Genomic DNA, 20,748 nt, shown 5'->3' on the forward strand with positions numbered 1-20,748 from the left:
GAAATAAATTATAATAAATAATTCATTTCAATGGCAGAGATGTACTGGAGAGCAAGAGCAACAAAATTGACTATGCTACACTGTGAGTCTCATTCTTGAATCTTCATTATCCATTTGAAACTTTTTACGAGTAGTAAATCATATTTCAAGTGGCTGCAGATCTCATAAAGCAGCTTGCTGCATTAAAATAAAACCAGAAATCCTGGGGCACTGGAAGTCTGCAGGGTTTGCCACTCAGCATTATTTGGGAAACTCTTTCTCACTCTGCTCTTGCCAGCATCAAACAGAACGCTTTTCCATTTGATGTAAAAATTAAACATCACTTGTCAAAAGGATCATCAACATTTCCTCTTGGTGGGAATGTTGGGAAAAATCTCTGTGTAGAGAAATAGCCTTCACCTCCAAAGACATTTTCCTCTAATTTTTATTCCCAAATGAATGAGTGCCACACAGCCAGGTTCTAGAACCTCTAATGACCTCTACTGGCCTCTGGGGGCCCCTAAATTAGCAAAAATGTGTTCAAGCTCTAGAGAGAGGGGGGCACATGTGCTAGGAGTCTGCCTAAAAAGACCAGTCTATCTTCCTAGGATGGGTGATATTTAACTTGAACCTTAAAAGATACATGTAAGCATCATCAGGGAAGAAGGATGTATTAGGAAGATGAAATAAAATGAGGAAAGACAAAGAAGACAGGGCTTGGGATGTTTGAGGAACAGCTAGCCCCTGTACAGGAAGCTTTTGGGAAATTTTGTTTTGAGTAGAAAGGAGCAGAGCTGAGGGCGGGGAGCTGAAGGCTGGGTCGAGTCCAGGCTCTAAAGGTCTTCACAGTCACACTCAATGCAGAAATGAGTCTGGGCCAGTACATTAAAGGGCAGCCTTCAAAGGATTTCTGAATAATGCTGAGCTCCGGCGTCTAGAACAATGACTGATGGGAGACTGGAGCAAGGCAACAAGGTAACATGTTGAGATACTACTGCAAAAGTCCAGTGGAGAGATGGTGAGGGCCCCAGCAAGTCTGGTAGCAGAGACAGAGAGGAGTGGTCAGAAGCCTTGAGAGCATATCCCATTTTCTTCCCAGGCAACGAGATCTTTCCAAGAAATATAACCTGCCACTGAGGTTGTAGATAGAGTCAGAGCTTTAAGAGCATGGCCTCCAAATCAAGACTGCCCGTGGAGAGAAGGGGCTGGGTGCTAGATGGCCCCTGGAGCGCTAAGTGCGGTGGAGAGGCTGCTGTCGTCTTACAGACCCACGGTCCAACAGTGAACTCAGAAAATAAGGAGCAGTGAAATGAACCCCAACTGGCGTACATATATATGCATGCTGGGGAAGACTCCAAGCATGTTTATATTAAATATTCAGTGATAAAGTAAACTCTAACTGAGGCCATTCAGAATCAGGGAAGGGAGTGGGAAATAGCATGCTACTTTATTGAACAGTCATCACAACAGTTCCCAATGAATATCGTATTTCAAAACAGAGCAACATCAGGCATAATGGCACGAGGGCATCTCATGCAGTCATCCAAGCAGAGTGCAATGAATATTGTATTTCATAATAAATATATTATCCTTACAGTAGGAGGTTCAATGTTTCATTGTCTCTCATCTGTCACTACATTCTCCCTGATTTCCTGAAGGGATTTAGTTAGATGGACCTAAAAATCTTCATAACCAACAGTGGAGGATTATTTTACTTATTATGTTCAAATGATTTTGTGTGGGTAGAAAAAAGTATTTTTGTGGCACATTCACAGGGCCCTCGGAAGCATTTTCCATTAAAGATTAGTCTAGAGTTTTTGTTTAAACCACAGAGGACAGCAGGCTGCCTTTCAGATTTGAGGGTTTTTATTTATAGTTGTCTAAATGGCAGAGAGTGCTGGCCAGGAGGCCAAGGAGATGATTCAAATACGTTATTGAGATTTGGAAGCTCGTTTGTCCTAATAATTATCTAGGAAGCCTAAGGAATGATAGGAATAGAATGCTGTTCCTTGACTTATTCAGACATTGCCTGACCACCTGCTTTGTGCCAAGCTTTGTGTCACACCCTGGGGACACAGAGATGAACAAGACACAGTCCCAGCCCTCAAAAGAGCTCACAGTCAAGTCGTGAAGGAGATACAGTTTATAAACCATGACAACACAGCATAGCAAGTGCCACAAGCAGAAGCTTGCACTGAAGGCTCTGAGAGCCCAGAAGAGTCTGATGAACTCTGCCTGGGGGTGGGGGACAGGCAAGGAAGGCTTCACAGGTGACATGTGGAGCTGTCGTAGAGAATAAGCAAGACAGGCAGACAGGCTGGAAGAAGGCCGGGTAGGTGCAAAGGTCCGGAGAAGTCTTTGGGGGACGGCGAGTGGTTCTGCGGGACTGGACAGGGTGTGGAGGGGGTGGCGGTGGCAGGGGAGGCTGATTAGGTAGGCAGGGACCAGGTCTTGCGATGGGCCTTGTACTGGGTGATACAAAGCCTGGGCCTTAACTTGCAGGCAGTGGGGTGCTATTCAAGTTAAATGAAGCTGGTGGTGACACAGAAGACCGGGAAACTGCTGGTGAAGCCCCTCTCCAGATGGTCTGATGCTTTAGGAGGCCTGGGCCCTTGGACTTCCCTAAGAAAATGCAGCTTGGTTCCTGTTGCAGGATTGGGAGACCACAGACACAGAAGGATACCTGCTTAGCTCCTGCACCTCGCTCAGGCTGGATCTCTCCTCCCTCTTTGTTGGCTCTGTTGCCAAAACCCTGAGAAATGGCACTGCCACTATTTCCCTTGGCCCACAGCACGTAACTTACTAGTGTCCTCTGTCAGGAACGGTTCTCTTTGTCAGGAAGCTTTTTATTGATGTTCAACCTTCATTTTCCCTTTCTTAATAATATCCCATTATGCCAATACTCCATTGTGCCATGCTAAGTAATTCCCTTTCCTCCTTGGCATTTACATCTTCCAAGTATTTATAGACTTATCAAATGCCCCATTTAGTTGTCACTTAGGCAGGCTATACATATTTAGCTTCTTTAATCTGGCCCCATAAACCAGGCCTTCCATTCTCTTAAATCACTCGAGTTCCCTTCCTCCAGGTTTCTGTCAATTTGTTTCCAGCCTCCCCATGATGCAGGGGGCTCAGGGAAAAAAGATGGGGTTGGGAAAGGAGGGTTTGCTCCTTCTGTGGGACAAGAACACATCATTTGTGGAGGGCAGAGCTTCTCCCTTAACGTGCAGACTCCAATACAGGCCAGGCCTCTGGCGGAGGCTATGGGCCCCTCTTGTTATGTATTAGGTTTCTTTCACCTGCACATGTTTCAAGTCACTAATATTCTACTATCAGTGCTTGCTATGTGCTAGGTGCACACAGGCAACACATACCTATTACACGCTTACTATGCACTGGGTGCCGTGCTAGGGGCTTCTCCCTCCCTCTTTTCCTCTCCATCTTCATTTCTCACACTTATTCAATGGTCAAAGCATTACTGAGAGCCTACTGTGTGCCAGGCATTGTGGTATGGAATTGAATAAAATGTGATCCTTCTGGCCTTAAGCAGCTCATGGAGCCCAAGTATTTATCAATCTCTTACTGTCCACCCATCAAGTCATTTCCTTCCAATCCTAAAGGGTCTTTGAGAAATCATCCTAAATGCACTTAACTCTAATTGACGCTTTTAGTTCCCTGAGTGGAACTTCTTCATCCTATCTAAAACTAGATGCCACATTAAGTATGGGCATTAACACAGAGCTCTTGCTGAGGGTTTTCTTTCTGGTGCATCTCTCTGGGGCCTGCGAGAATTCTCTCTAGGCCTTGCACTTCTCATTGCTCCTTCTTGGCAGTTTACTTCACATTCCTTATTCGCATGGCCTCAACTAAGTATGCACTTAACTGTTGTTCTTTTCCATGGTAGCAGTGTTCAAAGTTATGGGGCAGGCTGAGGAATGACAGAAAGGGGAAGAGTGAAGATGATGGGTCTTGGGTAAAGTCTTGGGAACTCTAGGCATAACCTCAGGAATGACTAGTTCAATGACCTGAGCCTGGGGGCCAGTTCCAGTGAGGCTGAGAACTACCCTGGTTGAGGTGTTGGTATGTTGGTAGAGGTAAAATAAATACCCCAAGGATACAGTTAGGAAGTAGCATAACTGGTATTTGAAGCCAGGTGCATGGACTGCAGAATTGGTCTGCTCTGATTGTTGTAAAGCAGAAAGTCTTCACAAATACAGAATTAGAATTAGCAAATCAAACTCTGAAAGGAGATGGAATTTCCTCAGTCTGAAAGCACTGTCTATAGCTTCCTAAGTATCACTAGATGAAGAATTAACATGCAAGAGTTGCATTCTTGATTGCAAAGCAAGCTACAAAGTAGCAGTAACTCATGACAGGCCAGAGGATTTGGGAATCTTTACCTTTTTCTGTAAGTAGTGATCAGACTGTAATCAAATAAGAAGTTTTCTTGAACATATTAGATGAACTTGTAGCCTCACCAATGGTTGCTGCTGGTTAAATTCTCCAAGAATTAAGACAGAAAATGAATATGAAAGTTCAGTTCACAACTCTAGCATACTAATATGCTTTGGGAAAATTTCCCATTATTTACCCTTCAAGTATATGAAAAACCAGTAATAACTGTAAAATGAATAAATCAAGCCATCATTAAGCTGACCCTAACTTTATACAGTACCATTCTTTCAAGAAACTCACAAAGCTTCTCATACCATTCACAATGTCACTTGGAGAGATAAAGGCTAGAGAAATGCCAGCAAAGAAGAGTAGGTTAAAGCCCTGGTAAGGTAAAAGCTATGTGAGATCTAGAGACAAAAAGCCTTAGTATAGTCTCGGTACTGCTATTTTATTGTTTTTTTCTGACTTTTGGACAAGTTATTTGCCTAAGATATATATATCAATGGAAAGAGTCCTGAAGCTTATTTTTATTCTTGCCATCACAAGGTCAAATGTCTAGGGTGTGTAGGAAAAGTCAGTTTGGAGCCAAGAATCAAATCCACATTACACTGTAACCCACTTCCCCCGCAACTAGTGAAGGTTTGTAATCTTGAGAATGTGTATAGCACAAGGAACTCTAAGAAAGGTAGAACACATGTATGGGACTATGAAGACCTAGGTAATTTCGCTGAAGTCACGGCCTAGAAAGGACACTTTTCACATTTATACGTATGAACAGCAGGGATATGTTCTCCTTAGGGGACATAAACAAGTTACTGGTACCTGTACGTTGTTTTTCAAGTTTTACATATTTACTAAATCCCTTTTCTGTGTTAGGTGAGTCTATACTCATTGTCCATTTTGTCCTCACACTTCCCTGAGTCAGGAATCTTTTGGCTGTGAGGACAGCAACTACCACAGAGAAAACTCAGGTCTAAATGGGGTGACCTGAGGATCCCTGGATTAGGCAGTGCAGCTGGGTCGCTCGGTGGCCGGGAAGGCCCCAGGAAGGCCCGTGGAGTCTTTCTCAGTCTTTCTCTGGGGCTGTTGGCCTCCTTCAAGATCCTCCCAGCATGCCAGCTAAGTTTTTCTCTTGTCATCGACTTCTCTGTGCAATGCAGCAAGGGACGGCAGCCACATGGCTCTTGGTTTTTCAAGTCTTCAAGTCAAGTGAAGACCAGAGGCTGACCAATAACTTCTAAAAGCCAGTTTCTAAGTCCAGGGAAGAAGACTCAGTGAGCCAACCTGGGTCAAGTGCTTACTTCTTGTCTAATCAGTTCTCAAAGGAAGGGCCCTTGGCTCAATCAAGGATTGACCCATGAATGAATGTGGGGTGTCCCACCCTGCTCCCTCCTGTTCTACCAATCCTGTCTCTAGGTCAAATAGTATTGTATAGTAGTTAAGAGCACAAGGTGCTGCTACTTAGAAGCTGCATGATAGTGACTGAGCTCCCCAACTTCTTGAAGCCGCAGTTGATATTTTGATTGTAAAATGTAGAAAAGAGTATCTGCCTCACAAAGCAGTACAACTTTATGAATACAAATATGAATAAGAAATATATATATTTAAGCACTTAGAACAGAGCTTAGCATATGATAATTATTTTCACTTCTTTCTCATCATAATCATTCATCACCACCATCATCTGAGTCTGAGGTTGCTCCTCCATAGTGACCTCTTAGGTCTTAGCAACCCTGCAGGAAATAAGGCTTCTATTACAGGATGGAGGAAAAGTCTAGATCTTTAAGAAGGAGGTGTGGAAGTTCTTTCACTTCGGGGTGGTAGGGTGAGGATGCACTTCTAACTTAATCTTTTCTGGTCAAGATAATTAGCTTCTTTGTGATGTCCATACAAGTTGGGGATCTTTCTGGTGAGCCCTGGGATGGCTTGGGTGTGACACAGGAAGATGGCCTCAGGTGTCATATTCACGTGTCACAGAAACACTGCTCACAGTAGAAAGACTGCACTTGTGTTATAACTTGGGGAGTGCTAATCCTGGATAACTTCTGTTTGTGAAATAGACTAACTGCTGCTACCTGCACTGTGTCAGCATAAAAAGATATCATATGCAGAATTTGTGAGAGCAGACAAAACCATCCTTTTAGAACACAGATTGTGAAGGTGCCTGCGTGGCTCAGTCGTTTAAGTGTCTGACTTTTGATCAGTTTATGATCTCAGGGTCTTGAGATTGAGCCCTGCATTGGGCATGGAGCCTGGTTAAGATTATCTCTCTCTTTCTCTCCCTTGCCCCCCCATCCTGTACACATACACACATGCTCTTGCTCTAAAAAAAAAAAAGAAAAAGAAAACAGGTTGTGAGACACTTCCCTAGAGTTCGTGTCAGTATTTGATCTATAGATTAGAAATTTTCCTTGCAAAGGCTTTCAATCAAAAAGGATACATTTAGGGAACTTTTAATTTATAATGATAGCCACTTACGCCAATCACCATTAATGAAGAGGCTGAAAACTATCTTGCTTGCCATTTGCCATACTGAGTGAAGGATCTGTTATTAGCATGCCTAATTATTTTGGGTGAAACCTGTGTAAAACTCTGCATTTTTTTCCATATGCAATGTTCTCTGTTTTATATGAATATGAAGGTAAAGGTATGGCTGTTGTTCATCTTTTACAACTCCTTTGCTATTCTGAGAACATTTGCTGCAGACTACATAGCAAAACTGGGCTCAACTGTAGATAAAAGAACAGTGACAGATTGCAGTCACTTTAATTCATAAAGAAAATACTTGGAGCCCCTGGGAATGCTGAATCAAGCCACTAGCACCCAATGACTTCGTGCTAAGTCACAAACTACATCATATATTTTAGTTGAAATACAAAGCTAATGGACATGTGACTTACTTATTTCAAATTCTTCTTTATGAAGAGCTGGCTCTTTTTCTTTTTTCTAGCTCTTTGGAAAACATTATACTTCCCCTATTCTATAAACATACAAATATAATTGTAAAATGACATCATTCTGTTTTCATTTAATTACCCTTGAAATGCTTTCTATTTAATATTCATTACTCAAAAGCTAATTTAAAAGAGAAAGAGATGCGACTTATTAAAAAAGATGTACTGTCATTCACAGCAATAGTTATCTAATATACAGAAGTTAATAAAGCAGATTAATCTACAAGTCCCTTTAAGCCATTCTTGAGTTTTGAACAACTGCCTCTTTGACCTTTCACCTTCATGCTGTGCACCAGTAGCAGGTGCCAGCTGTACAGAAATTATGGCTGTGCGTTTGAACGCAAAATCTTTTCTTACTTTGCTTCTGACCAGCAGCTGACCCTGTAGGAGTGATTGTTTCTGGTGCCGGCCTAAAGGCTACATAAACCAGTAGCAGATAAACAAAAGGCTACATATACCAGCTGCCTTGCCTAAGGGTACCGTCCTAGGCTGACACCTCCACTCCTTCTCCAGCGTCCCAAATTGCTCCTTGTTTGTTTCCATACATGCATTTCATCCTTGTTATATTGTGCAAGGGGTGGGTGTAGGAGAAAACCCTCTAAAACAACAAAAAACCCTGTCCCTTCCTTCGAACTTGACTTTTGAGTATTCCATGTCAAACTGTGTTATTATGATGCTAATCTAGGCCTGATTTAGCAACTTTATTTTTTTTTTTTTTTTTTTTTTTTATAAATTTTTATTTATTTATGATAGTCACAGAGAGAGAGAGAGGCAGAGACACAGGCAGAGGGAGAAGCAGGCTCCATGCACCGGGAGCCCGACGTGGGACTCGATCCTGGGTCTTCAGGATCGTGCCCTGGGCCAAAGGCAGGCGCCAAACCGCTGCGCCACCCAGGGATCCCTGATTTAGCAACTTTAATAAGAGGCTAAACCCTCTTGTAATTAGATAATAAAATTTTATTATGCATTTTAATATTAAAAGTCCTAAAATCAAACTCTTCAAATCATACACTGGTACAGAACTAAGGTACTTAAATATCATAGCCCCAGAAAATGGGAACTTGAAAAAGCACATTGTGGCTAATTTTTCATTCTCAGAAATGTAAACATGGAATTCCTATGTGGTGGCAGGGAGAGCTCCAACACTCTTAATTATGTGCAGGGAAGAATGAATCTATTCAAGTATGAAGCACACTGTACCATTTCCAGCAACAGCATGAGATGGCTTTGACAGTTATTTCTTGGATACAAATTACACAAGTATAAAAACAATCCCCATAATGATTAAATGCAGTTATGTACATAGGAGAATACCAGTGCAAATGGTAACATATTTAAATGGTTTTTCCTTCATTAAAAAAATTATATATGATATTAAACCATCAATCACTGCTGAGGCACAGGAGCTTCAATGTATTGTCACTGGTTGAAATAAATGACTTGGAGACTGAATTCTGGCTCATTCAATATGGTGTCTCTGCTGTTGCTTAGTCACCCAACTCTCTGCTGGTTTGGGCTACATCTGGTGGATTCCGTCCCTTTCAATTAATAAGGCAAGTTATGCCATCAATGGATTACATCTTTAAACTGTGCTTAGAGGTAGAAAAACACATGTCCTAGTTAAAAAAAAAAAAAAAAAAAAACCCAAGAAACAACAACACTTCTCTGTTCCGTTAACCATTTGAAATAATACCTGAAGTGATTATTCCTTTCTTCACCCATGTTTAAGATGAAATTTTCTTGTGGAATTTCAGCAGGCTCATTATATAGTATATAAACACAGAGTCTCATTTTAGCATTCCCATCTTGTTTATTACATAGCTGTCTGTGACCATGCTGGATTTGAAGCCTAAAGTCATTGCCTAAGGATTGTAATTCTGCAAATCAATTTTAGGGGGTTTGTTTTGCAGACATTCATTGACCATCACAAAGTGTTAGACTCTGCTAGATGCTGAGACAAATATCAAGCTGGGGGATCTTTGGGGAAGAAAAAGTACTCCACTGAAGACAGATTATTACAGTTTTGATGATAGTTTGATGATTCATAAATCAAGAAGAGGTTTTTCTCTTAACTGATTTTTCTGTTTTAAATACCATTTTTTGGGTTATACTTGAAGTAGTCATTCAACAAATATTTCCATAATAAAAATATAACCCAAATGGCAAAGATAGGGTATATAACAAAAAAATTTAGACTAGAATCATCTTTCTAAAGATGGATACATGATTTTATAATATCACAGATAAGATGCCATTTTAATAAAAAAAACTGTGTTTTTCTATTTTTATTACATACTTTAACTTTCTAACCTAATTTTTAGGGGTGGTGGTCACAAATCCATCATTTGTATGTGTTTTACTCCCTTCTGGACTTTTATTTTATTTTATTTTATTTTTTTTAATTTTTTTTTTCAATTTTTATTTATTTATGATAGTCATAGAGAGAGAGAGAGAGGCAGAGACATAGGCCGGGGGAGAAGCAGGCTCCATGCACCGAGAGCCCGACGTGGGATTCGATCCCGGGTCTCCAGGATCGCGCCCTGGGCCAAAGGCAGGCGCCAAACCGCTGCGCCACCCAGGGATCCCCCTTCTGGACTTTTATTATGTGGCTGTTGCCTAGTTACTTTTCTCCAACCGTGGTCCTCTCTGATATTCTGATTTAGTAATTAGACTGCATGTACACACACACACACTTACTTGACCAAACTGAACTTTAATCTTTGTCTCAGACAAATACAGTTATTTCAAGATTAAAAAAATGTTTGGGGAAAAAAATGTTTGGGAGGTGTTAACTGAGTTTCATTGCCTGTTTAATGCATCCATTTTGTATGCAAAGACACTACCCAAATGTAAATAAATGCCCTCTTTAAATTTTAATAGAGACCTATGTATAGAATCAAATGTAAGAGCAAAATAACAGCATCCTTTTTAAACAAGTAAACAAAAAAGTGTGCTTCAAAAATTACCCAAACATCAGCACTGCCACATGAGACGGCTGCGAGAAATATCAGGGATCATGCCTGGGGAGATCTTAGTTCTGAAATCCTCTAGGATTACATAATACATTGGTGGAAAACTGGTAACCAGACATATAGCATTGGCCTGCAGAGCATTCTCCTTTTTTGTTTCATTTTAAATTTTCAGTCAGTGGTCAACATTAAAAACCTGGATTTCTGGTTTTCTTTGGGAGGGAGGTAACACTGGGTCCTACCTTTTTGCTGGGTAAGAATGAGCTGGCCCTGTGTGGAGGCTCCTGCTATAGGACCAGGATGTGTACTCAACTTAGGTTTCTTTCCTAAGTTTCAAGTTTTCTGCTTGGCTCTCTAAGGCACCTTAGTTTGTGATACTTTGTAGAATGGAAAGGATAGGGAGAGGGATGCTCAGAGCTATCACTTTGAGACTTGCTAATGTGAGAAGCTCTTAAGAGCTCTAATGGTACCCAATAGTAGAAGTTTCTTTTAGAGAAGAGAAGCTGTTTGCAACCAGAAAGAGGTGACAACTGGCATTCTATACTAATGAGTCAGGGGTAAGAGTGAGGATGAAGATGCGATGCACTGGGTACAGAGGACGGATACAGAGCACCTGTTGCTTCCCCACCTTCATTTCACAGCTGCCATATTGCCTCTGAGAAAAACCAGGTTGGGCAAACCTCAAGAGCTACCTCAAAGACGTTGAAGGAAAGGAACAAGGGAACATAATGAGATAGTGATGCTATTAGACTCTGGCCTCCTTGAGGTTACACGTCCCACTCCATTTTATATTTTCAGTGTCAGGCTATAGAATTAAGGCTTAGTTGTGGGTGTAGAGGAAAGGAAGGGAATGTTTGTTCGCTCTGCCTCAGTGATGGTGGGAAGCACAAGACTCTCCGTACCAGCTGGCAAAACAACCTCCCTCTCCCTTACCCACTGTCTCTTTAGGTCACTGCCCATCTGTTTCACCCTGCTGCAGTACAAAGTTGGGGTAGAGGATAACTGCTCTAAATCATTCTACCTTAAGGATGGCCCCAGTGGGACTTGCTGGAAAGCTCAACCTGCCTCAGTGTGAGTGTTGAAAACATACATACTACCTCACATTAGTAGCCACCAACAAACTATAGCTTTGTGGTTAAGCATGTGAACTCTAGAGTTCAACAGGGCCGAATTTTAGTTTTTCCACTTACTATGTGTGACCCTGGGAAAGTTACCTACTTAATCTTTTCGTGCCTTAGTTTCTATATTTACAAAATGCAATCATAGTAGCAGTGCTTCACAGACATACTATAATGATTAAGTCATATTACATGCATATGTAAAAAACTTAAGCTAGTGCCTGTACACAGTAAGCGCTTATATTTTGCCTATTTTTCCCCCCTAGAAATAAATATACAGCCCGTGCACAGAGTACTGTGAAGACGACCAAGATCATGGCAGCATGTGCAAAAACCAGTTCTGTCCTGAAATGTGGGTTCCCATGTCCTACTTTTGGTGTCTATTGACCTAATCCTGGCTTCCTTTAGAACTTCTATATCCATGTTGTCCTCTGATCCAATTGCGAATGTTCCTTCATAATGTGTTTTTGGTACCAATCTACAGCCGTATTTTTGCTAATAAAGTGGCAAATCCATGAGACAGAGCTAATGGGTCATGTGGAGGGCACACTTTCTATTTAGGGTCCACTGGAAATATCTTTAGTTAACAATAGAAAATCTAGCTAATTATTTTTAAGAGGATGAGAGGCATGAATATACTTCATCTGCTTAAGTGTTTCCCACTGTGAGAGTGCTGCTGAGGTTCTATAGGCAAAAATCTCAATATCAGTTAAATAGGCGACTGCACTTTCTCCTACTTAGTATTAGGGAATGAGATCTCAAGTATGAAAGATGTCTTGTATGGTATGTCAAAATGTTGAGCAGTATCATTTCAATCTAAACACAAAAATGAGAAAAGAGCAGATGAGTTCCCTTTTGCTATAATTCACTTTGGGATGCATGTCATGAAGAGCACCAAACAAAAGCAATTTTCATTGATTGACTGACTGATTGAGGAAACGGGTGAATGTTCCTTCAGCATACACCCCTACTCAAGTATGAGTCTTATAGCTCCTGACAGCTCTTCACAATTTGCCGTTAAATCCCAAGTTGGGGGTGGATGGGCGGGGGGGGGGGGGGGGGGGTGGGGGAGGGGAGGAACTGAAGGAGGAAGGGAAGATGGGAGTGAAAGAGAGATAAAATCATAATTAGAACTTTTTTTCGGGGGGGGCGTTATTATAGCTGACTTATACCAAATAGTTAAATAGATGAGGGTGAGATAAATTCAAACCTAAATGTTCTAATTCTTCCCTTCAATGTATTCAGATTTTTGAGAATATCATTGCTAAAAAATCCCTTGTTAGTAAGTTAATGGCATAATCTAACACTGACCACCACATAGTCCTGGTTCTACTTCTGAGGAGGGTGCCCATCTTTCTGGAGTACTTCCTGAGAGCTGCAATTCTGATTTAGAGAAGCATTTGGCATCAGTGTCCTATTCTTATAATCTGAAAAAGAATCAGCCACATCTCTGAACTGCCCCTCTAATTCTACAAGACACACTCCTCCACTTACATAATTTGGACAAATCTTTCCCTCTGTGATATAACTAAATGAATGCTGATTTAAAGCTTATGGATGCAAACACTTAACATGACCAGAGATAAAACTGAAAAGAATTCACATAGAAATTTAATTTTCCAAATTACTGTAGCAGATCTGTGCCTAATCACTGTTACTATTGGCTTATTCTTAAAGTCTTCGTTTATCTTTCTAATGGCATAAAAACACATGGGGAATATTTATTCTTAATATATGTAAACTGGGTTTTCCTCAGTTGTTAAGTCCAAGGAATGCTGGCGAGACTGTAATTCTTATTTGCAATAGATTCACTTAATTACAGTGGATTTTCAAATGGACTAAATTTAATGGTAGCAAAGTTAGATTTGTTTACAGATTATGGAAGAGGGCTTATTTGGAGAATATTTTTAAAATGCTGAAGATCTAAAGCTACATAAGGGGTCACAATTAGCGCATTTCCAGGTGAGAGGTGCTGAAACTAGGCTTCCCAGGCTGTTGTACACCAATCGAAAGTCCTGCAAGGATGTTGGAAAACCTTTTAAATTTGGGTTCATGCTTTGTTTGCTATGGAAGCTTGAGGAGAGAAACTTTTGCAGTTTGGAACTGACACCCTTCATGCAATTACACTTCCAGCAATATACATCTAGGTTGGGGGGAAAACAGTTCAAACTAGTAAATAATTGCAGTATCATTGCATCAGTTTAAAGAGCTGACAAATCCTCTCTAAACTCCAAGCACAACTAGTCATTAGGGTCTAGTTTTTCAGCACTGTTAAGCAATTTGTAACCCATTTCTTTTAATAGGGTTAGGCATTACTTAACCGAAACAGATGCCTTGAAAACTGAAACCTCGAGTTATAAAGCAGCCACCTTGTTCATTACCTTCAGTGATAGGCAAATCATCTATAAAAACAGCATTTAATGGGCAACCAATGAATAATCAATGGCTCACTTTTCATCTGAGTGTGAAAATGAGAATAATCTAATACAAAGTCCCTCTGGTAAGATGCCGAATCTTGAGTTCTGCTGCTCTTCAGGGCTGATTTATAAGGTCTTGGAAAGCTGATGTAAACAGATGATCAATGGGGCCCATCCTCGCTCATAATAACCCCCAACTGGCCCACTCCCTCTTTTCTGAGTCCACCCCTTCAGGCTATTAGCTCTGTCCAGCTAATTCTTCCCACTGCTCCTGCCTGCTGCTTTTACTCCGGCCATCCGTTCAGTCCAGCCGACTCAGAAGTAATTTTATACGCAGCAGAGAGCGGGTTGAATTGATTTTTCACTCAGCGCTCAGTTCCCATCTGAATAATTATCAATTTTACTGCCTCATAAAGGGAAGAGTCAAAATTTCAAATCAATTCAAAAGAGCTTTTGAGACGACAGAAACTGTGCATAAGAATAGAGGTCAAAGTTGTCAGTGACCTAAGGAGATGATGTCAGATATTACTATACCCAACAGTTGACATCAGAGGCACTCAAGATGATATAACCTAGTGCTAATGCAAATCATATTTATGCTGACTACCAGAGACCAGTCATTAATATTTAAAATGCTATCTGAAAGCCTACATTCCAAATAAATAGAATGTATTCCACTGTTAATAAAGATATATCACTACTGAGTCATATTCTTATAAAGTAAAGGATTACTAAGTATTATTAACACACAGAAATTACTTAAACCAACAAATGCATGGTAATTCTGAGTAGAAACAAACTTGATTGTCTCCTGTACAACCACATCACTTGATCTGCATGGTCTGATGGTATTTGTCTAGGATAACAGCCTATTGATTTGGGTAAAATCTACCAACCTGAAAGTTTCTACCAAAGTTTATGGGACATTATTGTGATCAAGTTGAGTGCTGGCAAGAGGGATCTAGTGGTGGACTTATCATTTGCCATGGTGGGGTAGGGGCTGGGTCTAATTCTGGCCAATCCATGGGCATTTATTTCTCCACTGGCTACATGCTTTAAATCTGTGGTTTTCAGCCTTCTCCTTGCAGAACACCTGAGGGCTATGACACATTCCTGACAGTATCAGAGTCATTAGAGTCTAGTTCTTCCAGACCCTAAGACATCAGGAATACTTGGCAGTATTAGAGGCTACTGCGGGGTAGGTGGGGGAGGGGGAAGAAAGGGTACACCCAAATCTCAATAGAATATATAGTTTAAAATGGCATTTCTGGTGAATCTGAGATCTTATCCCTACCATCTAAGCCCTTGAGAATCAATCATGTAAGTGGTAAGGACCTGGGCTTTTGAGCCAAACAGACCTTGGTTCACATTCCACTTCCCAGCTGCTCTCTCTGTGTCTCAATTTATTCATCTGTAAAATGGGGATGATGATATCCATATTTCAGGGCTGTCATGGGGGTGTAAATGAGAAGATTTCTCTGAAAGTCCTCACCTAGAGTGCCAATCTCTGTCACCACTATATTAATCAAATTACCATGTAACTGATTAGTTACCTAATAACTAATCAATCATCTCTGTCCCACCTGAGAGAAACTTTTCAAGGAGAGAAATTATGTCCTATGAGTCTCAGTGGCTCTTGCACTTTGTGCACAGAAAGTCCTCAATACATGTGCTACGTATCTCTTCTCTTTACTCTTTATCACCAACATGTCATAACAATTCCAGGGTCACACCAAATACCTACAGGCCTACAGTACATTGTCTAGTTACACAAAAATCTTAATTACGCATCTCCTTGCGTAATTAAGAAAACAGAAAGGTTTTCTCAGAAAACAACAGGTTAACTGAGACATCACCAAAGATAAGTTTATGTAATTTGAAGATTTGTTTAAAAAAAAAAAAAAAAAAAAAGGCCAGGAAGAAAAACTCATCCACAGCTAGCTCATTGTACATTCATCATTTCTTTACTCAGAGGCACCTTGTTTGTTGACTAATGACCTTCTTAAAAGTGTTTACATTTGCAAACCACAAACTATTACGAAGATAATATTGGCAAACTAAAACAACTGGAAGCAGTATAAAGTTTCCACAGTTAGTGGAACTGGAAAATACCATAGTGATGGTATCACCACAGAAAAATGGTATTATTATTCTCTTTGAAATATTTCTGGCATGTGTTATTTACTTTTATGCATGCCGTTACTGTGATTTGCAGAAGTGAGTTTTTCAAAAACAGTATTAAACTTGGACCTAATTCATATTAGCCACTCACAAAGCACATTTGAAAATAAAAGAAGTTGTGGCTTTATTATTTATTACTTAAATGTTCTGGGGAATATGATCTATCTGAATCTTGATTTCTTATCTTAAATGAGGAGAAGACCAGTTGCGGTATGATGAATGGGAGGTTCTCAGCAAAGCTCCCTGGCACCGCCCAGGAGCTCAGCAAATGGCAGTTTCCTGATGTACCAGAGTACTTACAGGGCAAACTTAAGAAGACATTATTAGAGGCTCCAGGAAAGAAACCAGAGCTTGACTGTTTCTAGTTCTGGCTTTGCCTTTTATTTCTCTCAGCCCTCTGGAAGAGCTATCCTTTTTTTAGCATTCTAGCTTCACTGGGAGAAGATGAATGACTTAAGAGATTTCTTGAGGTGAGGCTTGTGTGCTACTCTATCTTCTGGGAAAATACTCCTAGAGAATAACTGGTAAAGAGCCTTGACAAGACCATTTACTCTAAGAGATATTCAGGGTCTGGGAAACTCTGTTTCTTAAGCTAGGTGACCAACCACCAGTTACCTGCTGTAGGACATCTGGATTTTGCTGCATAAAATGTAATAGTCTCTGACCGGCCTGGGTAGCCTCTCTGCATCGAAGTGGCTTCTTGCCCTCTTTTGCTATGTGCTTGAAGAGGTAGGTGACGATGTAGTCTAAACTGGTACAGCAGCTGGAGGAGACAACTGTATCTGTACGAACAATAAATGAGAATTCCTTCGCATTACTGAAGTGTTTTTTTCATCTGATTAATTATAATGCCTCCAATTAAAAAAAACCACTAGGGCAGGGATTTTGCCTTGCTTATCTCTTTAAACCCAGTGTCTACTACAGGACCTGCTATAAAAACTTGTTAGTAAGTAAATTATTTTTGGATTGAATTGGACAGAATTTTCCATTTGTGACCTTAATGACCCTCTGTTTAACACAAGTGATTTTATTAAATATCTATTGGGTACAAAGTGCTCTGCTTCAGACGAAACAGGGTGTAGACCTGGGGCAAAGTATTCTGTTTCAGGGGTAACCCCTACCTTGTTGTCAAAGCTCTCATGATTTAGTATATAAGTTACCGGAACACAATGCTGGGTACAAATGAGTGACACAGAAAGAGAGAGGCAGAGACACAGGCAGAGGGAGAAGCAGGCTCCATGCAGGGAGCCCAATGTAGGACTCGATCCCAGGACTCCGGGATCACAGCCTAAGCCAAAGACAGACGAGTTTAACTGCTGAGCCACCCAGGAGTCCCTGCTATGAGGATTTTGAGGAAGACATCACATTTGGATGGGGATCATAGAGACTTTCTGAAGGAGACAGAACTTGAGATGAACCTGGAAAAGTTATTTTAGTTAGGTATAAGGAAGGACATTTTTCAGATAGAGAGATCAGCACAAGGCACACGGTATGGTGGGAAGGCAGGAATTCTGGAGTCAGCTCTGGTTTCAAATCTTCTCTTTTCCAATTACTTCCTATTTTGTTACTTCGAAAGAGCCACTCAACCCTTCTCATTATTTGTAAAATATCTTGCAGAGTTGAATGAGAAGAAAACAACTAGAAATTCTCATATAACAAAAACAGCTGATATTTACTGTGTTAGTTACATGAATTACTGTTTTGTATCCTCATAATAATAGTTATATTATTATCCTCACTGTAATAGTTACTATTATTATTTGCATTTACAGACAAGAATAGTGAGGGATTAAGTGACATGTCCAGTGCCACATGGCTAGATGACTGTGGAGTCACTGTATGAAAATAAACAAGGAGCTGGAGTTTTTCTTTTTTTAAAAAAAAAGAGAGAGAGAGAGAGAGAGAGAGAGGCAGAGACACAGGCAGAGGGAGAAGCAGGCTCCATGCACTGGGAGCCCGACGTGGGATTCGATCCCGGGTCTCCAGGATTGCGCCCTGGGCTTTGGCCAAACCACTGTGCCACCCAGGGATCCCAAGGAGCTGGAGTCTTAACCACTAAAATCAAGTAGATATTAAAACTAGGTATTGAATAAAAATATATGCAAGCATCAAATACTTTCTTAAAACACATGGGGCTCAAAAGATGATGTTACTACTAGTTTGTTCTCACAATGAAAAGAGGAGGCTGTATTCTGGAGCAGGACTTTTGGTTTGAGTGAAACAATGTATAGGGAGTCAAAAAAAAATAAAAAAAAATGTATAGGGAGTCATAAGACAGAAGGGTGACAAAGTAGGGTGAGCTCTTCCTCAAGGGCATCCAATAGTGGGCTGAGATATTACATTTAATTTGAAAGACAACAGAGGTGTTATTTAAGGCTTTTTAAAAATTTTATTTTATTTTTATTTTTTAAGGCTTTTTCTTTTAAAGGCAAGTGAGTAACATGATACAGCAACCACTTATTATCTACTTTGTACATGAAAATTATTATTCACTTACTTCTAATAACCACTTTGTATATTGTAGGTGTGGTTATTTGCATTTTTCAAATGAGAAAAATGAATCTCAGAGGTTAAGTAGCTTAACCAAAAGTTTATATTTATGATTCATAGCATGACACTGCCTTGATTTTTTGGTAACACCTGGACAGGATCCTGAGGAGTTTATGGTTAGTAACAGAAATGGCGAGAGAAACAATTAAAAACCTTCAAAAAATGGCCAAAATGGCAGGCGCAGTTGAGGAATGTGGACTAGGAGAGTAGGGCTGGGAAGCAGTAGATTATGAACTCCCTAGGCAATCATTAATCTCCTTATAATCTCTGAGCTTCTGAGACACGTGTGCCTTTCTTAGATTAGAAGTGTACTCACAGGGATCCCTGAGTGGCTCAGTGGTTGAGTGTCCTCCTTTGCCAAGGGCGTGATCCTAGGATTCTGGGATTTAGTCCCGGCATCTGGCTCCCCGTGGGGAGCCTGCTTCTCCCTCTGCCTATGTCTCTGCCTCTGTCTCTGTGTCTCTCATGAATAAATAAATAAATAAAAATCTTAAAAAAACAAACAAGTGCACTCTTAGCTGAATTAAAGAATATATAATCTTTCTGAAGAATCGCAGATTCTTCTAATCTAATCTAATTCCTCTAAATCTAATCTGAGAAAGGTTTCAGAAGGTCCTGAGTTGTGTTTAGTAATAATACTATAGCAGTAGAACTGGTATAACACCACAGTTTAAAAACTCTTTCATATTTATTGTTTCAGAGAGAATGGCATAATAAATAGAAAGAGGTAGTCTGGGGGAAAGTTCTGAAATACAGATAGATGAATACATTTAAAATCAGAGATAATGGTAACTGATGCAGGACTAAGAGGGGTTGTATGGAGGTCTAAAAGATGGGCAGGCACAATAGTTCTGGGAACTGTGGAGCTATAGAAGCTATATATGTAACCAAACTGTGGTGCTATTATTTTCCTTTGAAGAAAGGAGCTCTTTTTCTCCCAAAACTATGGTATTTGACTGAATGATTAACTGTTTATTTTCCCCCACTAATTGGGTTACATTATAGAAAAGGGAGCTTTGGTTGTATAATTCCAGGAGGTAATATAATGCAGTGGAAAACATGTGGGCCTAAGAGTCAGGCACAGACTTGTTGAGCTTGGTTGCTTTTCTCTTTTCCTTCACATTTCTACGTCTGAAGTCCCAATCATGAAAGTAAATGGATTAAGTAACTTAATATCTACAAAAGGAAGCAGGCAGGAAATAGATATGGTTTCCCTCACCAGTGAAGAACAATATGCTATCAATCACACAAAAATTATAAAGACTTCACATAGATTTGGTGACCACATGCCATGCAGGTTGCATTAAAAGGTTCCAATCTACTGAGTCAGCTATGAAAAAGCCAGGTAAACACTTTAGACATGAAGGTTGGAGCATATATCCTTGCAATAAAAGCAAGAAGAAGAGCTTCCATTACGGTTGATTTACGGTTGGGGAGTTCGAAATGGCTAAATGTTAGTTTAGGGTAGATTGAAAGGTGTAGAATCATAAGGATCAAGGGCCATTTGATAAAAAACAGAATGAATAGTGCTGAGGACTGTGTATTATTATTGGTTTTATTTGCAGCTCAAGCTACTATTTGAGATTCAAATAATGAAACTCTCCTGACATAAAAGGATGAGCAGAAGTCATGAATTTTCATATTTTGTCCTAGCTCTTGGTATTCAGAATCTTGTAAGGATTCATCTATGATTTAGATAATTTTAGATACAATTTTTAAACCAGATAGGCACTTTGTCCTCTCCAGCAACTTGTTGTTTGGCACTAGAAACAACCAAATGCTCCTTCTCTCCTGCACCCAGTCTCCCCAGGAAGCCCATGCATCCTTAATAGCCCTTCTGTTCCCCAAGAGTCATCATGGAACGATGTTCTGAAAAGTTAACTGTAGAGGAAAGAGTTGCTTAACTGAGTCAGGAGAATGGTAACAGGGCTGAGCTAACATTTGGCTTGGGCTCAAAATTTCAGAACCAGAAGGTCTGAATGGGTGGTGTAGTAGTTTTGAAATAGGTGGGTCTAGGTTTGAATCTATATTTTCTAGATGTTTTGACCTTCTGGAGCTTCAATTTGCACCTCGGTAAAACATGCTTGCCACACCTACTTCACAAGATCTTATGAGAAATCAGCAAGAAGCCTGTAAAGACTCACATAGTGCCCACCACACAGCATGTTCCCCCTTTTCACTTTCC

At 40.3% G+C, this 20,748-nt stretch overlaps 1 protein-coding gene across 6 annotated transcripts in view; it reads right to left on the minus strand.

Moving 5' to 3' along the window:
* RANBP17 (RAN binding protein 17) overlaps positions 1 to 20,748 on the minus strand; it is a 301,098-nt gene that overhangs the window by 11,397 nt on the left and 268,953 nt on the right. For 4 of the 6 annotated variants that reach the window (XM_038534775.1, XM_038534774.1, XM_038534773.1 and 1 more), the window contains one exon: positions 16,629 to 16,795. The exons of the other annotated variants lie outside the window; for them this stretch is intronic. In XM_038534775.1, coding sequence (XP_038390703.1) covers positions 16,629 to 16,795 — 167 coding nt within the window. The remainder of the gene's footprint in view (positions 1 to 16,628; positions 16,796 to 20,748) is intronic. 6 annotated transcript variants of the gene reach the window in all.

The sequence above is a fragment of the Canis lupus genome, chromosome 4 (assembly GCF_011100685.1).
Source record: "Canis lupus familiaris isolate Mischka breed German Shepherd chromosome 4, alternate assembly UU_Cfam_GSD_1.0, whole genome shotgun sequence".
Taxonomy (NCBI): Eukaryota; Metazoa; Chordata; class Mammalia; order Carnivora; family Canidae; genus Canis; species Canis lupus.